Genomic DNA, 25,744 nt, shown 5'->3' on the forward strand with positions numbered 1-25,744 from the left:
GCCTCTTCAGGAGGACCTTCTGTCGCAGCAGCAGGGGACGGTCCTCCACCCGAACCTGTCCCGTCTCCACCTCCATGCGGCGACAGTTGAGGCCATTTGACTTGCCTCCTGAAGTCTGTGATGTTATTCTGGCAGCCAGGCGTCCCTCCACAAAATCTGTATACGCCTGCAGGTGGAACAAATTTGTGGCATGGTGCACAGCAAAGGCTGTGGATCCACTCTCTGCCCCTCTTTCTGAGGTTCTCCTCTTTCTTCTTTCTCTTGCCCAGCAGGTCTCTGCTCTGGGCACTATCAAGGGCTACCACTCTGCCATTTCCGCCTTCTTAAGGCTACCTGATCAGCCCTCTTTGTTCAAGTCCCCAGTTGTAAATAGGTTCTTGAAGGGCGTCACTCGTATGTTCCCTCCTGTTCCTTTCGTGATGCCTCAGTAGGACTTGAACCTTGTTCTGACTTATCTGATGTGCGCTCCCTTCGAGCCACTTCATAACTGTCCTCTTCATCTTCTTACCCTTAAGACTGCATTCCTGGTTGCCATCACCTCTGCCAGGAGAGTGAGTGAGCTCCAGGCCCTTTCTTCTAAACCTCCTTTCCTTTCTGTCCAGCCGGACAAAGTTGTGTTGTGGACGCGACCCTCTTTCCTGCCCAAGGTAGTCACAGCCTTCCACATCGGGCAGTCCATCATCTTGCGCACCTTCTTTCGGCCTACGCATCCCTCGAAAGAGGAAGAGAGGCTCCACCGTCTGGACCCAAAATGTGCGCTCTCATTCTATCTGGATAGCACACTCCAGTTCCGGGTGGATGACCAACTCTTTGTTGGTTACGTGGGCGCTAAGAAGGGACGGGCGGTGCGCAAACGAACCGTTTCCAGATGGGTCGTCTTGTGCATCAAGTCTTGTTATTCTTTAGCTAAAAATGAGCCTCCTGTGGGGCTACGTGCCCATTCCACTTGGGCCACGGCGGCTACTACTGCCCTGGGCCGGGGAGTCCCCTTGCAGGACATCTGTCAGGCAGCTACGTGGGCCTCGCTGCACACGTTCGCAAGACACTACTGCCTGGACAGCCAAGTCCGGAGAGATGGCTTTTTCGGCTGTTCCGTTCTCCAGGACTTTCTGGTGTGATCATTTGTTCGCAGACCCACCACCGGGGTTGGTATTGCTGGGGTATCTATTCTAAGGTAAGGAATCTAATACTAACCTGTTTCTTTCAGATGCACAAGTTACTTACCTTCGGTAACGATATATCTGTAAGAAACAGTAGTTAGTGTTAGATTCCTTGCCGCCCCACCCATCCTCCCCGTTCTGTGAACCGATATCTAGGATTAAGGTCGTCCCCTTTCAGGGCCCTAGTTTCATGGCACCAGTTTTGGTTTTTATCATGACTCTGCGTTTCTGGCGCGGAAAAGCTGTGTATAAGAACTGACGTCAGCGCGAGAGGGCAGCGTCTAAGTACTCTGACGACGACGGACGCGGAGCCGCAGACGACGCCTACCGACGTGCAGGGGTACTGCTACGCAAAATTTTCCGGATCCAGTCTAACGCCTGGGGATATTCTAAGGTAAGGAATCTAATAATAACTACTGTTTCTTACAGATATATCGTTACCGAAGGTAAGTAACTTGTGCTTTTTGTAGTATGGCTAGAGGTTGCTCCTCTAGGGGTGTGTGTTGTGCTCTGTTGATCTGTTCTAAAAGGTAACTGAGCTTATTACTCTCCATTCCCGATTCATGACCTAGACCATGTAGAAGTCTCTTCTCCAAGATGGTAAACTACAATTACCGTACGCTATGTTATGCCCAGGTCTACCGAAATTACTGTGTGTTGTTTTTGTCCCTTGTATTATGTTTCAATGTCCTGCTGCCTTAAGAACAGCCTACGAAACTTGGCTTCCCTCTTCACTTGTGTTTCTGGGGCGTCTCTCATGGTATCATATCCCGTTTTGATGTCCTTTGTTCTCCTCCTCTGCCCTCTCTCTATCCTTCCCTCACTCTTTTCCTCTGTCCCTGTTCAGTTTGATTTACTCTCCCATCTTCATCCGGCAGGCAGTGCGTGGCGTTACGTCAGGGCGAGTTCATCTTACACCCCCTATTTACCTCCTCTCTGCGACCCAAAGGACAGTCACTTGCTTGTGGATGGCTGCTATGTTAACAATGTGCCAGGTCAGCATCATGTCCTCCAGCAGCGTCAGCCTCACGGCAATAAAAGTTGGCATAAGAGAGAGAGGGAAGTTTGGTCTGGAAGGATGCCAGCGCCCCCTAAACATTTAAAATGGCTACCTTAGATGACAATCATGAGCCACATAGGGCTTTGAAAGCTTTTCCACGCATTGACTTGGTTAATAATGCATGTTCCAGTGTGGCTTTCTGGCAAACCCAGTTAACTGATCACTAAGATTCTAAATTGTGTTTTCTTATGATTTGGTCTCTGGTCTATCACTGTTGCTATTAAGGTCCTTCCAGGCCACTTCACGTTGGAGTTTGCACTTCCCTCTCTCCTGTGCTGGGCCATCTATGAATGGCTTCTGATGACACCATGCTCATGTTGGTGTTTTACTTGTCCGAAAGAAACCTGCACATATATGAAAATTAGGTGGTCAGCAAACCTAGCACTAATTGGTGTGAAAATGTGGGTGATCATTTGGGCTTGATTCCCGTACCGTAACATGCACAACGGCAAGTGAGCTTCTCTGCATCTTCACCTATGGTCAACCTCAAATGGGATGAGGCATTTGGATATTTGTGATGTGTTCCTTACAGGATGAGTGCTGATTTAGGGAACATGTTGTCAGTTGCCTGAAGTATTTGGATGCAACGTCTCTGGGTGGATTAGCAGAGGGAGGTGAGTGAATGAAGAATTGTGAGTTTCTCTAAGATCACGTAAGGTGTCTGGAGTTAAGGTGATGAGCTAGATGCTCATTTGGATTTCACTTAAAGACCACTTTATTGCGGATGTATCTTCTTTCACTACTCTGATGACAAAAAAAGTCTGTTATTTTATTGCTGATAGTTTTCACTCAAAGGGTGTGGAAGGTCAGGAAAATAGAGGCAATGGGCAGAGTTCTCTTGAAAGTTTAGGTCTTTACGTTCTACAAAGGCCATATTCCCTATCCTGGCACTACTGCCTCCGGACTAGGTTTTGGGTCACAAGGATTTTGGTGCACATTTTAATAGACTTAGAAGTCTACAACCTCTTGACAGAGGCCTTGTAGTTATGCACTCGTTTTAGGACCTGACTAGATTCTGTACACCTGTGTTCTATAGTTGAGATTAATGTGGCCTATTTTGAAATGGTATATTTGGATTGGTAGGTCTACCTCAGTTTTTGTAAAAGAAACAGGGCCTCACTTATTCACATGCCTCACTGTTTTTGTTAATCCCCACCCAATTAAAATCAGTTCTTTAAGTTTATGTCTGACTTGACTTTCATTGTGCAGTGCAGGTTTCTTTGGACAAATGGGTCTCAGGGGAGTGGCCACCTGCTCCTGGTGACCCATACTTTGCAATATTCTCTGGTGGCCTCATACCGGCTCTCTGGGTTACTCTGTTTGGTCTTTCTCACTGCATTTGTTCCCTCACATGGATAGGCTCATTGTGGCGGTACGTGCGAGCTAGCATGACCCTCTCGGGGTACCTGCCGCCACTCTGTGACCCCAAGGATGGAAATTTGCTAATGGACGGCGGATACATCAACAACCTGCCAGGCAAGTATTCCTCTGCGAGATAGTGTGTGGCCTAATCAAGAATGAGGCCCACGTATTGCCCTGCAATGGCAGAGGAGCTATCCAGGCTTTGCCAATGAGAGCCCTACATGGTGGGTGGTGGGTGCGGGGGAATTAGAGGAGATGGTGCCCAGTGGACTAGGAGAATAGTTTGTCAGTCCTTGGAGGCAGGGCTAGAGTGGGAGCCGAATGTCCAACTGTGTACTGTTGTGGTTTACCCATCTGGATAAAAGAGTATTGTCCCCTGCTAAATATACGTTTTTAAAACTTTTTTATCAGTAACTTGCTCAATTGTTATTTTTTTCCCTGTTTTGCATTTATCTAGATTATTTCTCTTAGTCTTTGCTCTGTGAAAAATAAACAATAAGCTAGCTTTTACCCAGATTTATATATCTGAAAAATGAACAGTTTGTGCTTGGGTATTTGTAGGGTATTGTGCAACAGTAAATGTTCATAGTATATCGTTAAACACCCATTCTGATTTTCATTGACCTTTAGTAGCACTTACACCTGATTGCATTTAAATGTATCCAAGGACTATGAATGTTAGTACTTGTGTGGAAGTTGGCATATTATGAGCTCTGGAAATGCCAGTTCTGAATACACAGTCATGGGACTTGAAGGCTTAGTTACTTAAATCAAAATAGATGCTTTCCGTTTTTTCAATTTTTACAAATAAATACAGACAAAGGGTAGTGTTCCTTCTGAGTTAATGTGTGGAAATCATTAAAAACGAATCACTGACTGACTCAAATATGAATCTGCAAGCCCACTGACTGTAACATAACTGGTCTTATTACTTCCCAACATGCTTTTTTTCTCTTAGAGACTGAGGGAGGGTAGTGGACCGAGTGTACTTGGAAGGATTTAAACTGTGCCCTCGGTTAGAGGTTTTTTGCTTTCATGGATTCTTTGCATCAGGATGTGCGTGTGCACCTTTAATCCTTGGCTCAAAATGAAAACACAGAGTTGAGCTAGGGGAGACCCCAAACTGGTCCCAGTACACACATGCCTATCTGGAACATTCATTTTTAAATTTAAAGCAATGCGCTTTGAGTCTAGTGATCTCCTGATAGGGCACTACCAGAGCACCACTCTGGCTTTTAAAAAGGTGCATACTGCCAGGATGGTACACTTGCATCTGAAGCGATCATGTTTTCAAACGTCAGTGTTCTATTGATAATCGACTTTATAAGTATGGTCTGTAACATATGTGTGGGAACAGGGAGCCTCCTCTGTAGGCCGGTGCCGGGCCGTTAGATTTTACTATGCGCTGTACCAGGAGTTTGCATATTTGTTGAATACAAAGAGTGAGTTAAAGGAGGGTGGTGCTCTAATGGATATTGGATATAGTTTGCACAGTTTTCTCTTTTGCAGTATCTCTGGACTGAACAACAGATTACTGCTTGTGCCCTTGTAGTTTGAAGTGATGTAACTGAACTTCTTTCCACAGATGGGGCCTTTCCCTAGGCCAAGACAGAACCTGATGATGCGGAGTAATTTAAGAGGGTGTGTTCCAGGCTGGATTGCCAGATTAATAAATGACTATTGAGTTGGTGGAATGAAAACCATTCTGGATTGCTAACCTCTCTGTTCCATGCACCACTTTCTGTTGGTGTCCTTGCTTCTGGAATAAGAGATCTTTGTCTTAGTCTCCTTCTTGATTTAGAGTTGTGGATGGGTCACGCTTAATGCAGAAGTGGTGCAATGGAGATTAAATGATTGTTGTCAGTCTTCAGGGATTCAGTAGCCGCCTCAGGCAATGCAATTTCCAAGTTACAATCTGGCCCAGTGTAACAAGACAAACACATGTAAACACGCAATACCTTTGTGTGCCAACCAAAATGAATACCAGAAGAAAACAGTCTCAGCTCAGTAGTGTCAACCTCACCTCTGAAAACACCTTGCTCTTTGATGAGACGTTGCAGGACTCAGTGATTTATAAGAGGTTGTTTCTCTATGTCACTGTAATCGCCCCCCCCCCCTCAACTCCTGACTGCCTTGAGGAGCTTTACAAAGGTTCCTTGTGACATAATCTTGCAGAACTCGGAATGTCCACATGTTCCCACATGTTTAGTTTCATACTAAGTCGGACCCCTTTCTAAACAAAATTATTTTGTACTCCCACATAGACCCTGATCTCTTAGAAGTGCATATTTACTGCCATTAAGTAACATGTCTACGGCCTCCACTCCACTGGTATTTAGTTAACTATATCAAACGTGGCTTGCCAAAGATTCCATGAGAGGATGATAATGCTAATCACTTCCACCCAACTGCTCGGCAGTAGAACCAAGGGGCTTCAGCAAGGTTAAGAGGAAAGTCTAGGACGTCTGGATCTGGGTATTTACAGAAGTGAAGGTTCTTCTTTGCATTAGCCCAGGGCAGAAGAGTACCCAAAGAAGACAACCAGAAGTCCATGCAGAGGAATTGCCTAAAGATTCCTGTTTTGTCGTAAGATTGATTCAGGGAGGCTAGTAGTAAGGGCGGATAGTTGAATTGAATGTCAAAGCAGGGAAACTAAAGAAGTTCCCATTAGATGTTCACATAGGTTCATTTAATTAATTTTGACATTCCATTAACCATGACCTATTAATCAGCCTTCCTTCATGAAATCTGATAGCTTTCTTGAGCCTCTGTGTTGTGGCTTCAGGTAGTCATTCTATATCAGACATCCATAGACAAGGTTTTGCATCCAGCTAAACACAAGGAACTCTTGAGAAGATGACAAATGACCTGTGGTTAAAAGAGAGAGCTACTCTAGCTGCATCCATCTAAGTTTCCAGCAATGCTCAGGTGGCCTTGTGCTCACTCTTTTAAAGCGTATTCCTTTCTCAGTTATCACAGTTAATCTGGCTTTGTAGCGTAAGGCCACTAGGGTTTTAGAATACACAGCAATAATATACAATAGTTAATGATAGTATATATATTTACATTTAAGTTTTCTTTTTTACAAGTTCTTTACACAGGTTTACTAAAAAAAAACTCGCATTACTATCCGGAAGCTACTAGCTTGTCTGTCATCACCAAATTTTCTTATATGTTAAAGGTCATATAAGGCTAACTTTGTCTCATGGTAATCAGGGAAGGGGGAGACCTATTGGTCCAAGTGTGCAGTTTAACATTCAATATATTCCTTCCAGACAAATACGTGCCACTTCAACAGGGAGTTAATGTGCAATCTTAATAGAAGGTAAGTCCTAGTGCAAGGCTACAAAGACACGTGGGTACACAATAGAAATCAAGGAGCAACACCATTAAAACCCCACACTGGGCATGACTTCCTTCCCAAAACCTTGAAAAGTGTCTCTTTTTTACTATAGTAAGAGTCTTTGCGCAAACAATGTTTATTTTCATGTACCATCTTTAGGAAATAGGCAGGACAAATACTTGGCTTCTTGGTCCTGGGTTCCTCAGTGTCTTGACAGTCTGCACTGTGAAGCATTGGTCTTTGTAACTGGACATTCGCTTGCAGGATGGAAGGTTCTCCACAATACACTTTTGATATTTTTAGCCTTCTAACTTCGCCATATCCTAAACCTTATATTTGCTGCACGACAGATGTTCTCCAGTGATTCAGATTTATTTTCAAGTTGCACGAAATAGCTGCATGTTGCTGTGATGGGCATGGGCAGTTGTCCACTTTACTAGTTTTCTTTTCAGTTTACTAGAATAACTTTTGAAACTTAGCATTTGTGCTCTTTTCGTTTTAGCACTGTCCCTCTTTTTATGACAGACTTTGTGGGGGCTGTGAAAATGTCTTCCCCTTTTGAGAAACCAGTTATTTGCTTCCTTCCAAGTCTCATCGTTCCTTTGAGGAATCTCAGCCTCATTTGAAGGCAGAAGGAGAGCTCCCTTTGGGTTAGTTCTATTTGTGTTTTTTCTGAAGAACATCCAGGTCTCAAGCCACATAGCTGCACTCCTGTTACTGAGCATTAATTTAAATTAAATGGATCTAAATAGGTATTTGTAAGATCAAATTCTTACAAGAGCTTCATTTACTAAACTCCATCTTTAGGACTGTGTTCGCCACCAAGTGATACTGATTTATTTTAAAGGTATTTGGCCGTAGATTTTCGGGGCTTATAAACTAATCCTCCAGTAACTTTCTCTGTCCCTAATGAGACCAAACTGTGTGCATATGACAAAGTGAGAACAGCTATAACGGATTCAGTAGAGGAGCTGCCCACTCTTTGCAAAGGTGTCTCTCATTATCACATACTGTCCAAAAAAACAAGAGGCCAAAAACATACCGTATCCCATCTTTGCCTGTTTACAGACCCCTTTTTGAGGGCTTTTTATTTGGCAGGAGTACACAAGGCTCCCAAAGTAAGTGGCCACTAAGCCATGTATATTGCACCAAATGTGCCTTCGTTATTATTTGGACCATAGAGGTATTGGATTTAAACACAGAATCAGAGTTTAAAAAAAGAAAAGTTAAGATACTGTTTAACATGGGTTCTGGCCACTGTCCACAAATTGGACATGGAAAGAATGTTGCTTCTGCTATACAAGGTCCAGTGGATCAAAAAGCTACTTAAGAGACCTGCTGATTTGAGCTCTCCTTGGGTATTTGAGTGAAGTGGAATGAGACTGATTCTGTTTTGAAATGAAAATGTAAACCAGTGACTTGAGATCACTAATTTTCTCTTCAGTATGTTTCTAAAGTGAACCCGTTAGGGCTTTATCGGAACACGTTCGTGCAGAACACGGTCTAGGCTTTGCTCTATATGTTGTTTCTGTATGCTACAATCACTTGGCATCTTTGGTGATCATAGCCTAAACCTAGTCCTTGCACATCTTCAACTCCACCCACGTGCTCATTTGTTCATCTTGATAGGTCATGCTGTGGATGTCAAAGGCCCTTTTGTCTTTGGCCATATGGTTTTATTCGTTAGAGATACATTCTAGTTAATCTCTTCGCTTGCCTTTTCAGTGAACCATAGTCTTTTCAGACCTGATCGTTAATTGATATTGGATACGCTGTTATCCAACTGCTCAATCTATTAGTTGGACATTGGAGGATGGACAATGACCCTAGAAAGAAGTGCCTAAAACTCCAGCACAGGTAACTGATCGCACTCAACTTTGGAGTGTCAGCCAAGCTCTCGACTTGGCAACAGTCGATTCCTTTTAAATTTGATCTGAGTACTGAGCCGGACATCAACGCTTCCCTTTTGCAGTACTACTTAAGATTCCCAGCAGATCATCAATAATATCTCTTTACGTGAAGTTGATGATCATTAGCCAAGACCTCTGCTAGGTGTTAATATTCTTACTTTTCAATATCAGACCTAACCTAAATCAGCATTGAATCTAGTTCACCTTAAACCATCCTAGCCTTTTCCAGCATCCACCTACTCAGCTTTCCTTTACTGAGGTCTTGCATTTGATAGTCAATGTTCCTATGATTTAAGCATTTAAAAATTATTGAGACAAGTGATAGATCACATAGGACTGGGTGTGGCAACAGGCGTTATTTCTTCGTCTCATCCACAGGAATACAGTGGTTAAATACTGGCCAGTCGGGCTGAAGAGTCCCAGTAGATAGGAACAGTAGTATGTCTGTTTTGGAAACTTTAACTCCAATGATTCATCGAGATACTGTGCAGTAATTTTGGGTGTGGTTGCTATTTAACGAGGAACCTTTGCTACTCAGGGCTTGTTAGCAATGACTGGCCAGGTGCAGGTGGTAGGAAGCATCATTGAAATCAAAATGGCTTACATTGCAGAATACACCAGCATGAGTTGCATTGTAGAGATACACTTAGCCACCGGGACAAGGAAATCTTCTGTGTAGGAATTATGAAATATAAATCTAAACTCTCAGTTCCATACAAGTCCCAAAAGGCTACCTCTCCTAGCCCGTTAACTGCCATAAATTGACAGTTCCGAGAAAGCCGTGAAGTTCCACTGCTATGTTCTGCACAAAAAACGAAATATTATATTTTTAATTTGCTAAAACGTGTTTTTCTCTACCTGTGGATGGGTTCAGTATCAAACACAATTACAAGAGTTGAGGAAAACGTTCCCTGTTTTTGGTCATCGCTCAAGCTGCCTCTAATCACGGACATTACAATGAACTTCATTGAATTTTTTTCTCCATTTTGGCTAAAGTACCCAACCTACCTACCAATGAAAAAGAGTCCCCCTTTTAAAGACAGCCTACTATTCCTCCAGGATGTCACAATTTGTTAAGGACTTAAGGCATATAGTAGGCCCTGCTGCAGAGGTAGGCCTGTCCCATTAACTCACCCGGTCAGTGAAACATGCTACAAAAAAATACATGGGGAATCCCACCTTAACTACATTGATTGTTTAGAAGCAGGTTCAACTCCAGATTCCCCAAAAAATAAACAATGGTCACTGAGAGCTCTTAAAGAATGGTCATGGAACTCTAGCGAGAAACGTTTTTTCTGCTGACGTTTAGGCCTTAGGATCTTCTTTTTCACTGCTTGCAGACTACCATAACAAAAGTTTGCTGCCAGAGACCATTCCCTTGGCTGTCTTCGTAGGAAGGATTATATATTTGCAAGTAAACCGCACAGTTCTGTCTGCCCATTTTTAAGGCTTGCATTCTTAGATGTTCCCTGGGCTTCACTCGCTCCTTAATGCTATGTCAGCCTTCTGGTTTGCTTATATTTGTGCATGGCATACAAGGTGATTGGATTGACAAAGGGGAGTTCCCAGAATGCAACGCTCCTGAACAGTTTCTACATTTGTGCATGTTGAGTGTTTTACTGAACACGGCTCCTTTCTTTGCTGTTTTTTAGGGTGGGGTAGGGGGGACTTTCAGGAAGCTTGTTAGATTTTCCTCCTGATTATGTCATTTTCCATTTCCACCCCAAACTCCAGCTGACATCGCGCGCAACATGGGTGCCAAAACGGTCATCGCCATTGATGTGGGAAGCCAAGACGAAACAGACCTCTGTAACTATGGTGACAGTCTTTCGGGTTGGTGGCTGCTTTGGAAACGGTTAAACCCATGGGCAGAGAAAGTGAAAGTAAGTCCTGTACACTTTTCTTCGAGTTCAGTTAAATTAGAGCTTTAGACTGGATTTGAGCCCCTTTTACATTGTTTAGTAATTGCTTTTAGTTCAATAGTAGACCTGTAGAGCAAGACATTAGAGCTAAGCTGGCTTCCTGATTATACCTAGCATCCTTGTTTATAGTTCAGCACAGAGAAGGCAAAGTGTACTACTTAGTAAAGATCAAGAGAGGTATATCTGGATGCGTGCCAGCATATTCCAAAAGCATAGATGCAGAAGGGAATTTTGGGTACAGGGCGTTTCCCAACCCAACAACAGAGTTTGGAAGGTAATATAACTAAATCCAGCTGGTGCTCGACACTACACAAGCCCAACATGCAGGTGTTAATCATAGGCAGATTTATCGAATCAGCACCAAACCTATCACTAAATAATAATTCTTACTATTACAGCACTAAGTGCCCTGTTTAAATGTCTAGCTATACTGCAATATTGTTTTCTTAATGTAAAAAACCTATATTGGCATTTTAGTTCTTTAACAAACTCAGTTCAGTAAGATATATTACCAAAAGCTTCTGTTCACATCAGATTAGGAGGTAGTTTATTCAATATATCATTGGCTATCAAGGTGAACAAGTAAAAATAAAGCAAGCAGGCTTGGAAAACATTAGGAACTAAACATAAACCTTAGGATGGGGGAAAGAGAGAGGGGGAAATAGGGGAAATGGGGGAAAGCCTAGAAAATAGCAGTCAAGCTATACTCCGATTACTCAGAGAACGATTGACAGAGATGTACCTCCTCCAAGAAACACACCTCATGCCTCTGGACTGTACTAGGCTTGGGTCTAAATGGTTCACTCACCAGTACTTCTCTAGCACTAGAATGAAGCCAAAGAGGTGGCAGTGCTCCTTGCACGTGCCTCTAACTTTGGGTCACCCCGGTGAAAAAAGATGCTCAAGGCGTGTGGCTATTGCTGAAGCTGAGGGGGGGGGGGTTGCCTTCACTGACCCCTATGAATCTCTGCCCACCAAACGCTAGCCAAAGCAACTTTCACAAAGAATCGATTGCAGGGGCCATAATGGATGGAGTCAAAGACATTATCATAGGGGAGACCCAAATGCAGTCATGAACAGAACGCAGGACAGCTTGTTGATAAGAAGGGCAGCTGAAGGATGCTCCTCAAAGAAAGGACTAACAACAGGATGAATAAAGATTTAACATTCCGCTCACAACCACATAACTTCCATGCAAAGCTGGACCTTTTCTTGAGCTCTGAACTGCCCTGGGAAGATAGCGTCACCACAGAAACAGGCAGCCTTGCCCTCTCAGACCATGCGCCAGTCTCCAAAGACAGCTGACTACATCCCAATCCCTGTATCCGAGGGCAGTGGAGGCTCAGGAAGTGTGTGTTGATAGATGTCCACATCAGAGAATTCCTGGCGGAAGTGATAAAATCTTACCTAGCAGACAACAATAAGAGGTAAATAGATATAAGCATCCTCTGGGATGCGTTGAAAGTAGTAAGGGGGGGTTCTCATTGCAGCCTCGTCAGCTTACAGCAGAGCTATGAAGCTAGTCAGGAAACACCTGGAATCACATCTAAGAGAAATTGAGGGGATACACAAAAGGATGGGGTCCTGGAAAATCTGGCGAAAGCTCATAGAAACAAGGGTACAATTTAGCGCCTAGATAACAACAGGGATGAATAGGCCTTATTGGGAACCAAACAATATTATTATAATGGATGCAATCAAGGAGGGAAAATACTAGCCTGCAAACTCAAAGCAGCAAATATCCAATGCCGGGTAGGCAGGATCAGGTGGGACTCTGGTGAGCTATGGGGTTCAGAGGAGATAGAAATTAATTTGGATTATCGTACAGAGATCTAGACTCAGCAGAGGACCCATCAGAGCGGTCGATGGAACACTTTCTGGAAAGCTTACAGGTCCAACCCCCACAAAAGCCTGGATTGATAATGTGGAGAAACCTGTTAGATCACCTGCATACATAGACTGCAGAATATGAAATCACCTGGACCCCAATATTCTGAAAAAACCTTTTGCACATTATTAGTTACAGTGTTGGCAAAGTTGGGCAACACCTTAGGCAAGCTGGGTTAGTTGAAGACTCAATGTTAGAAGGACGAGTGACGGTTATCCCAAAGTTAGGAGAAGACTCCAAGAGGGGTGGGTCATAATCGACTATTTCTCCGTTAAAAACAGACACAAACATCATCACAGGCTTGCTGGCTCATAGAATAAGGCCCTTGTTTCCAGATCTGATGGTTTTAGACCAACCCGGATTTATTCCCAAATTGACCTGTGTAGAAAACAATACACAGATAATGCACATAATTAACAGTATCGAAAGCTTCCTTGGACATGGACAAGGCGTTTGACCAAGTCATTAGGAAATTCATTGGCCACACACTAGTCACACGGTTTTGGCTCTAATTTTTCTCCATGAATACTGATTGGATAGAATTAAACCATTTGTGAGACTGGGAGTCCATTTAACATCAGGTGATATACCAGGCAAGGCTGCATATTATCACCCACTCATCTTTGTTCTTACAATAGAATTGTTTGCAGACACAGTCCATCAAAGTAAAAAGATGGAAAGAATTAAGTATGCAGAAACTGCAGGAATATGACCACGCCACTGGCTGTAAAATCCAGTTGTAGAAATCACAAGCTCTGCATTTTTTTAAAGACAATAGAAGAACTAAGTACCACGTTCTTACTCACTTGGATGAAACAGTGCATTGATTACCTGTTTGCTAAGCAACCTGGATGAAATTAATTACTCTCTGCTACTACAGCAAATTGGAGGGGACCTACATATTTGGCACCATAAGTGACTATCATGGATAGGTCCTGTAGCAGCAGTATAAATGACGATGCTTCCAAAAATATTATTCCTAATGCAAGCTGTACATCTCACACTTCAGCTCACAACTCCCATGAAAATGCAAAGAACAAATGTGGATTTCGTATGGGAACGGAAGCAACCCAGGCTTACATAGCAAATACCAGAAAAACAAGAGGAACAGGGTGTCCCATAACCAATCCAATATTACCAAGCCTCACAGCTGTGCTTAATGATAGAATGGAGCTGCAGAGAATCAGAAAAGCATTGATACTTCATTAATCAGATAATCTTAGGAACTCGTATCTTTGAGGTACTCTGGCTGGTAAACATTAGAGCGCATGGGGTCTATACTCTTCAACTCTGAGAAAAGCAACACTTGCAGTGTGTGTTGAAGTAGTGCTGAAGAGGAGGTTGACCATATTCTTGTTGCCATTGATCTCTATGGTGGATAGCCTACTGGGACAGGACAGTTCAAGCTTTCAGAGAAGCTAGATACACCAGAATAGGGGATCTTTTTGATGGAGCAGGTATTAAAAGTTTTGAATGCCTGAAAAGAGAGATTTGGGACTCCAGAGACAGAAGGATACCATTACTGGCAGGCCTCACAATGGATATTGCAGCCAGCAGGTCACAACCTGATCGCCTTTGAAAAATGGTTGTTACTGAAAAAGGGAGATAGGAGACTGGTATCGGACATGTATCAAATATCATTAGAGATGGGCGGCATGACGCATCTCCCCTCCCCCGGGCAACTGGTATGGAAAAAGCAAATAGAACATGAGCTATCAAATGAAGAATTGGCTCAAATTCACACCAGAGCACATACCACTCACCCTGCTGTAGCACTGCAAGAAACTGTTTTGGAAACTGTTAGCTACGGATACCACAAGCCAGTTAAATTATATGAGTGGGACCCAAGAAATACAAACACACACTGGAGGGGCTGTGGCACAGAGGGGCTCTATCCCACCTGCTCTGGCCTCCCTGTTGCTCCAGAGCTTCTGAAATGCAGTAGACAAAATGTTCCACATCCAAATCCCTAGACTCTCACTTGTACAATACTAGCGATTTCCAACAAACTCACTTTCCCTGTGTATTAAAAAAGATGCAAACCAATTTCATGGCACTGCTTGAGCGAAACAATTCTTGTTCCATGGGGTAAATGAATGAAACACACCTTCACTAAAAGAGTGTCTGCATGAGCTTTGGAGCATGCTGGGAATGGAAACGATAGTTCTCACAGTATCCCTTGAAACGCATGGGTCTGAAACACTTTCAAAGGCCATCAACTTAATATAGAGACCTCACATGCACCAGTTACTTAAGAGCATTAAAACCAATCCCAATGCAAGACTGCTAGTTAGAGCATACGACCAAACCACATAAACAGTAGTAGAATCAGCTCATCATACAACAATTACCTATATCAGAATCAAACATCTCCGTATAGTAGATGTTCAATCCCCAGGTGAAGGAAAAGGGATGGTGAGATGTAGATGTGATTTTAAAACAATGGGGGAAATAGTGGGTTAGTTTAAAATGGTTTTGTTGGCATATTATTTTTTTTCTCTGTTAACCAACATCTTTCGTAAAGCAAATGTTTCCATGATGGCCTCTGGGCTACGGTGTGGGTAACTGGAATGAAAACATCAATAAAAAGATGTAAACAACAACATTATTTTCTTCATTACTGAATATATTGTACTTTTGAAAAAACTGAAGCTGAATGATAGACATGCCATTCAGTATCTTCCTTGTAAAGAAGGCTCCTCCATTTCCACTGCCTTTTCATTTTAAAGGACATCAATTTAAACCCACAACTGGAGCTCTCAGGGCAAGGATTGGAAACCATTCTAAGTTTCTCAAGCTGCAGTACTGTTTGCTCACTGGAGTGGTTTGGGATGTTGTACCCTTGCTCCAGATGAAACTGTCTCAAAGTTTAATTTCCTCATTAACTGGTCAAATCTGAAGCATCCATAATAGCACAGTAAGACCCTTTTAGTCCCATTGGGTCTGAGGCTTTAAGACACTCTGCTAGCACTATTGGCCACTGAAAAATTACGGCCGATAAAATTGGGTTAAGTTCTGAGCTCACAAGGCTCGGTGTAGCCAGCTCACCAGCGAGACATGGTCTTTCAGTTGACTTTTACACGTGTCTGCGCACGCTTGCCATTCTTCATAACTTGAAACTGAAAGGTCATTGATGATGTTTAAACCAAGGAAGCCCTCTTGACCTCTTCAACAAGTGCAAAGGTCCTGGAGGTCTCCATTTGCATTGATCTCTAAGGGTCTAGACTCCTACATGTCTACCATAAGCCAAAACACTAATTCCAAAGCAACAACGGCTTATTTAAAAAGGAGCAGATATGCCTTCTTTAGGCTGGCATTGTTCTTGAATTTTTGTAAATTGACTCTTGGAATACTGTTTACAGTTTCTTCAAACGCACAGCATGTGTTAGCATGTAACCAAACTGTCACGCTTTCAGTATAATGTGGCTTACAATCTTACCAGCCACATCCTCCTTTATGGGTTTGGCATTTTTTGTCCAGCCTTGTAGTCAGCAGTTGTCCCCAGCATTAAACATTTGAGGGTGCAGGATGGATGCCTTTAACGTCACTCCTGATGTTGTGGGTGAGGCACACTTGACAGATGTGGGATTTGGAATTTATAATTGTACAGACAAATACTTTAGAATCCCATCTTGCAGCAGATTTGAAAATGAGTGTGATTTATTAAAGATCAAGCATATAGTAGATGTATCATTTTTCGTTTGATGACTTTGTATCCTAAACCATTAACGCTCACCGCCCATAAGAATAATCAGTTCTGTCTGCTTATGTCTGTGAGCGAACAACACACCCAAGGAACTGCAGCTTTTCCCACCAGTCAGGTCTGTCTTCACTCGAACGTTTGAGAGAAGAAAGGTTTGTGCATGACTGTAGGTGAAACACCCGTTTTACCACCATGCCCCTGTTCCCTCCTTTTTCACACTGTTTTCTTTTCTACCCAGGTCCCTGACATGGCAGAGATCCAGTCCCGCCTAGCATATGTTTCCTGTGTCCGGCAGTTGGAAGTGGTTAAAAACAGCTCCTACTGTGAGTACATTCGGCCACCCATCGACCGGTTCAAGACCATGGACTTTGGGAAATTTGACGAAATTTATGTGAGTAATTAAAGATAAACGAGCAAAACGACTATATTTATTTTTGTAGGACTATGTTCAAAACTATTGTTATTTAACAGAAATAAATTTAGAACAGCGGCATATTGTTGGATTTTCAAAACTTAGTTTATGAAATAACGTGAAACATTATAATCAATGTGTTTGTCTATCAACAATTTGTAAGTGTTTCCTATTTTTCAGTGTACAAGTCAAAACATCTAATCTTCTCCATCTGGTTTCAGCCTCATGGTCCAGAGGCCATCTACCTGAACTGCTCCCCGACATTTGTTGTGTGCGCAGGCCATTCCAAATTACCCCTTCTTAGCTTCACATGTAGACTGCTCAATGACAGTGTTTGAGGCTGAACTGTGATATGTTGATGAGTAAGACTTGGAAGTGGCATTGATAGTGCCTCCCATTATAAGCGAAAATATTCCTAATAAAATCCTGAGCTCAATTTCTTATGACTGCAGCCATAAACGTCAACTCCCGGTTGAGGCACAATCAACCAGTTTCCACTGGTTTCCAATCTTGGATGTAGACATTTGCTGAGCTCCCTAGATGAGTGCTATATCTGCCATCCGTCCTAGGCTACATGTTTGAAAGGGAGGGCATGATGAGGAGATGAAGCTTAAAGATGCCATGAGAGGAGATCAGCAAGACGTCGTGCCACCTGTTTTTCAGGCAATCTCCTAAAATACAGCTACTTTTAGTGCAATCATTTGTCAGCAGCATAGACATTGCCGACATGCCCTGTGGGTGTGACGGCGTGTTTCAAATGCTGAATGGAATGGAGTGAAAGTATCCTATTGATTGGGCACAGCAATTAGGATATATACAGCTGATGAAGTGCATCTAGTAACAGTAGGCTAAGCCTAGGAAGTAACTAATGGATGCATAATGCCTCAGATGTGATCCAACTATCATTAAAGACAAAGTCCATGTATTACTGTGTGAGAGGAGGCACCTCCATGAAGAGAATGCTTGAGAGTGCTATAGTGAAGACATTTGATGGCTGTTCACTGGCAGATCAGTGATTGTGGTGTTATTGTTGTGCTTCTCTTCGAAGAATGCTTTGCACACAGATGAAAGAGTTTATACATTGACATCTAAGTGCCTTGACAGTATGATTTCTCCCCACCTCCTTTAGGTGTAAATAAGTGAGGTGCAACTAAATTATTAATGCAAATAATTTTTAGGTTTTATTCTGTGAATAAACTTGTGAAATGAAATGCTCAATTTCCTTTGCTGCCTCGTTAGTCTTGTTTTATGTAGTAAATTACAGACTTATTATTCAGGGTACCTTGTGACTGATCCTTTGTACAGCTATTGTTTTGGTTTTCTCCCTTAGGGTGTGGGGTACCATCATGGGTCACTAGTGTTCAGCGGTTGGAGCCGTGGAGACATTATTGAGAAGATGGTGAAAGATAGGCATTCTGCTGACTTTTATGAGAGCAAGAAAATGGATGTGAGTATGGACATCAGACCAGGTTTTGCTCGGATCTTTTAGTTGTACATATGAAAGCATAACTTATTGCCTACCTTTCTGTGCTGTGCACAGCTACCCTTCAAATATTTCAACTCTGGCCTGCACACATGGCATTGTGCTGTTGATGCAGCCATTGGTTGCATGCAAGATACTCCACTATCTCCTCTGTTTCTAGGCTGACCACGCGACCTTCTGTTTCCTTTCTGTTCCTTTGTTGTCTTATACTCTGCCTTACATTTGGTGCAAGGCTTTTTCGTGTGGTGTCCGTGCAGGACAATATTTTTTCTTTATCTCCAGTGTGTTGCGCTGTAGACATTACACCATTCCATGTTACATACCCAAAAACCTACATTTGAGCTTCCATTTCTTAGGCCTGTGCTGTGTATATAAATTATTACTGATGCATGCAAAGCACGGCTGCTACAGATGCTTTGGACCATGTAAGGAGCCTATTTGAATCATTAGGGTTGTGATAAATTGGAAGCGAGTTGTATCTTCACGGCCTCCATTTTCTGTGTCTCAGCAATTAGATGTCCGTATCAGGGAATGCAAACTGTGGGCAGTGCCCAGCGTGTGCTGAATGATACTGCTGCTATTGTACAAAGCAGTCCTACTAGAGACAGCTGAGAACTCGAAGAGAGAACAGGCTTGATCATGATGAAAGAGGTTGATATAATTCAGGGTAATGACAGCAGAATTAGGTTAGCCTCGAGGAGAGCAACATGTTGTTGTTCTTCAAAGAAGGTTGGGGCTACATATGTACGAGTCCACAATTACTTAGGAAGAGCAAGCACTTGACATAGAGAACAGGATGAAGGCAACAACCTTCAGAGCTGCTCATTTGATGTCCCAGATCAAAGACCATGTAAAGCATTGTGTTCTCTGTGTTACCCAAGTAATGTGTGTTGCAAGTGGTGTTGCCCACGTTGAGTAGACACGCTGGTAAAGAGCTTGAACAAAAACGGAAAAGGGGTGCCAGGATGGTGGTGCCTAAAAAAGACTGGGAGTTCAATTGGCTGTGGATATCTCTAACAGCAGGCAAGACTGTCAATTTTTTCAGTATTACAGCAGAGATTAGAGTACTTCCCTACTCACGCTGCATCTCTATAGGAATAAAGTGTGCTAGTTCAGGAAGGTGGAGCCGGCAATGCCTAGGTAATCTCATGGTTGCTGGCTAAATCTTACCTACACATGCCATCTGTTAGTGGCCACAGATGTCCAGAGGGGCTCTAGCAACACCTCTGCTGAAATTCATTTAGTGTTTTACCTTCTTTGCAATCTTTTCCGATGACACTAAAGGATATTGACTTGTATGCAAACGTGGAAGGTGAGCTGGGACAATTACATCCTTTTCCGTGAGTGTGTCATTCCACACACATAGCTTGCCTTGTGACTTATATATTATATCTTATATCAAGAAACAGTGGTTCTTGTGGAAACATTGGTTGGGTACTTAAATAATTTAAAGAGAGGCGCAATGGCAATATGCTTGGGTCGAGTGGATGTCAGACAAAAAGGCAGCCGTGAACACCGTTCTTATTTTTGAGAATTTATATCAATTATTTGAGAAAAACAATTTCTTACGTACAAAATGCTAAGTGCAAAGTGTCCCCAATGTCAAATTGGAACCAAAAAAAGAAAATGTAGTGACATTTGTGACAATTACAGCGTGGTTTCCAATATTTGTGGACAAACGATCATTAATGTTTTCAACAATTCCTTCCAGCACTATAAACAATAATTAGTGCTAGTATAATGATTCGTTTTCTACAATGTCGACCGCGTTTCGACCCTTCACAAACAATATAGGGTCTCTTCAGGACCTAATGATATAGGGACATCTGTGAAATCCAAAAGGAGATTGGCATGAACTCTAATTTAATAGGAGCGTTGGGCTAGGGTAGATAATAAAGGAAGGCTGTCAAGGTTTCAATACCTGGAGTAAAAACAATAATATGTGCGCACAGCCATGTTGATTCCGTGAGAACACCGGTCAAGGGAAAGAGAAGTAAAAGATACTCACACTGGACCCAGCCGGGAACTACAGAAGTGAGAGGAAAGAGAATTAGTGAAATCCTGATATAAAAAATATAATAGATGATGACGTATGCAAGGATCGTTGGGGTTGCTTACCTCAGTGTGAGGGAAGCGGGACGGCGGGGTGGGGCTGGCGTTAAAGAATGATGTAAGGCAGGCGTGGTAGCCAATGGCGCTACAGGAAGAGATTTGCTGTAGACAATAGGAAACTGTTAGTATTGGCTGCAATGGAGCAAAGTTTGTCCCTCCGTGGTAAGTATGTGGACGGCCTTACCTGAAGATAGACTTTGCAGTAAATGGAGAAGGAGCAGATACTTTGTGTGTGCAGGAACTGGATACGTCCTGGCCGGTTAGGTCCTAGAGAAATAAGGTGTGTTCAGTGAATAGAATGCTGTATAGGCGCCTGCTATCAGATAATACTCAATATTATCAAACCACTGCTAATAGTGTTTGTCAAGCAAGGTGGGCCTTTGTTTGCTATTTCTGTGTTAATCATTAAAATATACTCAGTCCTTTAATGGAGGGTCCGGGTGCATAATAGGCTTAACCTGTACATAAATTGCCAGCTTTCTATTGATGAGAAAAATGCGCTTGAATGAGACATAATCTGGTTAACTCGTATAATCGGGTCAAAGGGCCAGTGAATAATTCACTCGATTAATGTAAGGCAGGAACGTGAGTCATCTATTAGAATAGGGAAACTAAAGTTAAAGCGTAATGGCACCTATGCAAATGAGTTAAACTCCTACTGCGGCCTATGGTGATGCGCGGTATCTATTTCCAGAGTCTAGGATAAATAACGTTAAATGGGCCATAGTCGGAGCGCTCACCTTTGAAAGCAATTTGTATTATACGCGTGCAGCTGCTACACGTCCTTCCTGTTGTAATTAAGTAATTAAGACTGGCGCGAACAGGATTTTACGCAGTGTGGTGATGTAGATGACACAGCAAAGAAAGAGGAAAGAGTAGAAAGATCGGGTTCATAGGATATCTGGATCAGAGTAAAGCATGCCGTGTGTTTTTTATAAAAACATGTATACAGAAAGGATCAAAAACAGATTCTCCACATATCATATGTTTAAAAATATATGTGCAGTAAATAAATGGAATTGGAAGAAATGATCTAGTTTCTTTACATAACAGCACTTGGAAATAGAAATTTCTCTTTGTAAACATATTATTTACCAACATATGCCTCATCTAAAAGGTCTTATGAATAATCATACGCATTGGTATATTTTGCACATTATCCAGAGCAGATTATTTACAAGCGTATTATTTCTTTAGAGCAGAATATTTACAAGCAAAAGTTTGATCTAAGAAGTTGCAAGGTCTTACGATTCATCATATATAATAGCATACAGTATATAATTTAGCACACAAGATATTTCAAAAAGCAGAAGCACAACTAACGTAGCATGAGATATAGAGGCTAGGTGTACTCATTAGCATATTGGCAGGTACACATTGCCATCGCATTTGATACTATGCATTTCTATAGTGTTCACACCAAACTTAGTATGAGATATAATTGCCTGGTGTATTCATTTGTATATTGGGAGCTACACGTTACCATCGCATTCTATACTATACATTTGTTACCAGGTGGATGGTTGCATTTATTACGATATCGAGTGGGGCACATATTGTCATTGTAGTGCATGCATGATCACACTGGGTTGTACACATCCGCATAATTATGGACTCATTGCGTGTACGATGGAGTATCTGTAGGCGGTGGTCCATGGTGGATACTAAATATTATCATGATGTTAGTAGAGTCACAAAGCCTCTCCACTCACTTTCTCAATCCAACGACACTCCAGCCGTTGTAGGATCTGCGTCATATCACCGCCACTTATCGGTACGGTGGCCCTGTCGATGACTTGCCACCGTATGTCATCTACTGTGTGATTCTTCTCTGCAAAGGGGTCTACTAATGGCGCATTGGATACTGAACGCCGAATTCGGCTCTTGTGTTGTCCAATTCTTGCTTTGATTTGTTGCTTGTAAATAATCTGCTCTGAAGAAATAATACGCTTGTGAATAATCTGCTCTGGATAATGTGCAAAATATACCAATGCGTATGATTATTCATAAGACCTTTTAGATGAGGCATATGTTCGTAAATAATTTTTTTACAAAGACGAATTTGTATTTCCAAGTGCTGTTATGTAAAGAAACTAGATAATTTCTTCCAGTTCCAATTGTTTACTGCGTATATATTTTTAAACACATGATATGTGGAGAATCAGTTTTTGATCCTTTCTGTATACCTGTTTTTATAAAAAACACACAACATGCTTTACTCTGAGCCAGATATCCTATGAACCCGGTCTTTCTACTCTTTCCTCTTTCTTTGCCGTGTCATCTACATCACCACGCTGCGTGAAATCCTGTTTGCGCCAGTCTTAACTACTTAATTACAACAGGAAGGACGCGTAGCGGCTGCACGTGTATAATACAAATTGCTTTCAAAGGTGAGCGCTCCGACTATGGCCCATTTAACGGTATTTATCCTAGACTCTGGAAATAGATACCGCGCATCTCCATAGGCCGCAGTAGGAGTTTAACTCATTTGCATAGGTGCCATTACGCTTTAACTTTAGTTTCCCTACTCTAATAGATGACTCACGTTCCTGCCTTACATTAATCGAGTGAATTGTTCACTGGCCCTTTGACCTGATTATACGAGCTAACCAGATGATGTCTTATTCAAGCGCCTTTTTCTCATCAATAGAAAGCTGGCATTTATGTACAGGTTAAGCCTATTATGCACCCGGACTCTCCATTAAGGGACTAAGTATATTTTAATGATTAACACAGAAATAGCAAACAAAGGCCCACCTTGCATGACAAACACTATTAGCAGTGGTTTGATAATATTGAGTATTATCTGACAGCAGGCGCCTATACAGCATTCTATTCACTGAACACACCTTATTTCTCTAGGACCTAACCGTCCAGGACGTATCCAGTTCCTGCACACACAAATTATCTGCTCCTTCGCCATTTACTGCAAAGACTATCTTCAGGTAAGGCCGTCCACATACTTACCATGGAGGGACAAACTTTGCTCCATCGCAGCTAATACTAACAGTTTCGTATTGTCTACAGCGAATCTCTTCCTGTAGCGCCATCGGCTACGACGCCTGCCTTACATCATTCTTTAGCGCCAGCCCCCACCCCGCCGTCCCGCTTCCCTCACACTGGGGTAAGCAACCCCAACGATCCTTGCATGCGTCATCATCTATTATATTTTTTATATCAGGATTTCACTCATTCTATTTCCTCTCACTTCTGTAGTACCCGACTGGGTCCAGTGTGAGTATCTTTTACTTCGCTTTCACTTGACCGGTGTTCTCACGGAAGCCCCATGGCTGTGCGCACATATTATTGTTTTTACTCCAGGAATTGAAACCTTGACGGCCTTACTTTATTATCTACCCTAGCCCAACGCTCCTATTAAATTGGAGCTTATGCCACTCTCCTTTTTGATTTCACAGATGTCTCTATATCATTAGGTCCTGAAGAGACCCTATATTGTTTGTGAAGGGTCGAAACGCCGTCGACATTGAAGAAAACGAATCATTATACTAGCACTAATTATTGTTTATAGTGCTAGAAGGAATTGTTGAAAACATTAATGATCGTTTGTCAAAAAATAATGGAAACCACGCTGTAATTGTCACAAATGTCACTACATTTTCTTTTTTTGGTTCCAATTTGACATTGGGGACACTTTGCACTTATCATTTTGTACGTAAGAAATTGTTTTTCTCAAATAATTGATATAAATTCTCTAAAATAAGAATGGTGTTCACGGCTGCCTTTTTGTCTGACATCCACTTGACCCAAGCATATTGCCATTGCACCTCTCTTTAAATTATTTAAGTGCCCAACCAATGTTTCCACAAGAACCACTGTTTCTTGATATAGAATACTTACCCTGGTTTTCTGTGAGTAGGGTTTCCCTTGTGCTTATTGAACATTATATATTATATCAGCTGAGTTAAAAAAAATGTAAAAGTGATGGGCAGGTGGCAACCTCTCCAACCAAGGTTTCACCCATACCCGTGGACTTTGTCGAAAATGAATCATCAGCGTATGCTCATTTTTTAAGCAGGTATAGCTAATCAAATGTAGCTGCCATTCAATGAAAATGTTGTAGCTAAGCAAGATGAGTTTAAGTTAGTCCAAATGTATTATGGGAGCTGAGGTCCTCAATAATGCTCATAAGCAATGTTGATCAATATTTAAGCTCCAAGTAGCTAGTTATTAACAGAGACGTTGAGGTGACTAAAGTTTTTATAAAAACATGTTTTGATGGGTATTTCCTTACCTCTTTATTTGCTTGAAAGCTGCACTTAATTTAGGCGGGTGTCATATCATGACTAAAGAAAAAGAGAGAAACGGAGGACTTGACTGTAGACAAGACAGCTCTCTGCACAGCCTTAATACCAAGTGACTCTTTTCTATATCGCAAACAACATATTTTCTCTTTCATTGCCATTAACTCCTCCTAGACCTCCACCCTCTGTGGATTGTAGCCCTCCTCCTTATTCTCTCCCTTCGGCCCACATTGTGGTTCATTTCTCTTTCAGTTGTTGATGTGCCCTGGTGCAGGATTCACAGACCTGGCAGAAATAGTCTCCCGCATTGAGCCGGTTCAGAGTTGTTTGGCCGATGGTTATGCAGATGGTGAGTAGACTTCAAGCCCTTCTGACCCAGTGCTCAGGAGTTTATATTTTAGCAAGTGATGCTTATTTTTGGTGATATTTTCTTGGAGACTAGCCACTAAGAGTTGTGAATGTCTGCCATCATGGTGCTCTGCCTGTGCCCCTTAGCCCTTATCTACAACACTCTGCTGGTTCAGTAAATGCACCAGAAGCAGCCCCACCACTGAACCTTTCACACCACTTCCTCTATTCAGGCACCCCACTGATTTTTACCACAGACAGTAATTTTTATGTGCCCTCCACCCTAATGTCCAATTGTTGGGACCCCACACACACTTCTGCTAATGCACCTCCATCCATCCATACAGCCTTCAGCTCCTTAGGCTTCTCTCGTACAGGAGCCCCACATGGAGCTCTTCTGATGCCCCTAGATCCTGACTTCACTCTCCAGCTGCTATTTCAACATTGGGACCCTACACAGCTCTTCCAATTACCATCTGAGTAGCATCTCCTTCTGTTAATCCAGTGCAGGACACCCGCATAGAACTCTTTCACGAACACGCCCGGCTTAAAATGTATGTTTTGTGCCATAGCTTACCCCAGCACCAAGATATACTGTTTTGTATAGCCTATAGGCTGTTTAGCCAGCAGTGTGCACTAAATTTAGAAAACTCTTTCACTCTCCCCTCGAGCAGGCCATAATACTCACTCTTCTTGAATAAATACTCTTGCCACAAGAGGACCAGGGCAGTACAGTCAACATTGACCTTCTCCAGGCTTTCCCTGAGTTCCTAGATCTC

General features: G+C 42.4%; 1 protein-coding gene across 3 annotated transcripts in view; it reads left to right on the forward strand.

Annotated features, from left to right (window-relative positions):
* PNPLA6 (patatin like domain 6, lysophospholipase) overlaps window positions 1-25,744 on the forward strand; it is a 262,435-nt gene that overhangs the window by 227,079 nt on the left and 9,612 nt on the right. The window contains exons 30-34 of one of the 3 annotated variants that reach the window (XM_078682176.1): window positions 2,039-2,155; window positions 10,570-10,718; window positions 16,587-16,739; window positions 18,091-18,207; window positions 24,870-24,966. In XM_078682176.1, coding sequence (XP_078538302.1) covers window positions 2,039-2,155; window positions 10,570-10,718; window positions 16,587-16,739; window positions 18,091-18,207; window positions 24,870-24,966 — 633 coding nt within the window. Of the gene's footprint in view, window positions 1-2,038; window positions 2,156-3,579; window positions 3,697-10,569; window positions 10,719-16,586; window positions 16,740-18,090; window positions 18,208-24,869; window positions 24,967-25,744 lie in introns of all 3 variants that reach the window. The other 2 variants (XM_078682170.1, XM_078682183.1) reach the window with 2 other exon arrangements.

Source organism: Lissotriton helveticus, chromosome 1_1 (genome assembly GCF_964261635.1).
Source record: "Lissotriton helveticus chromosome 1_1, aLisHel1.1, whole genome shotgun sequence".
Taxonomy (NCBI): Eukaryota; Metazoa; Chordata; class Amphibia; order Caudata; family Salamandridae; genus Lissotriton; species Lissotriton helveticus.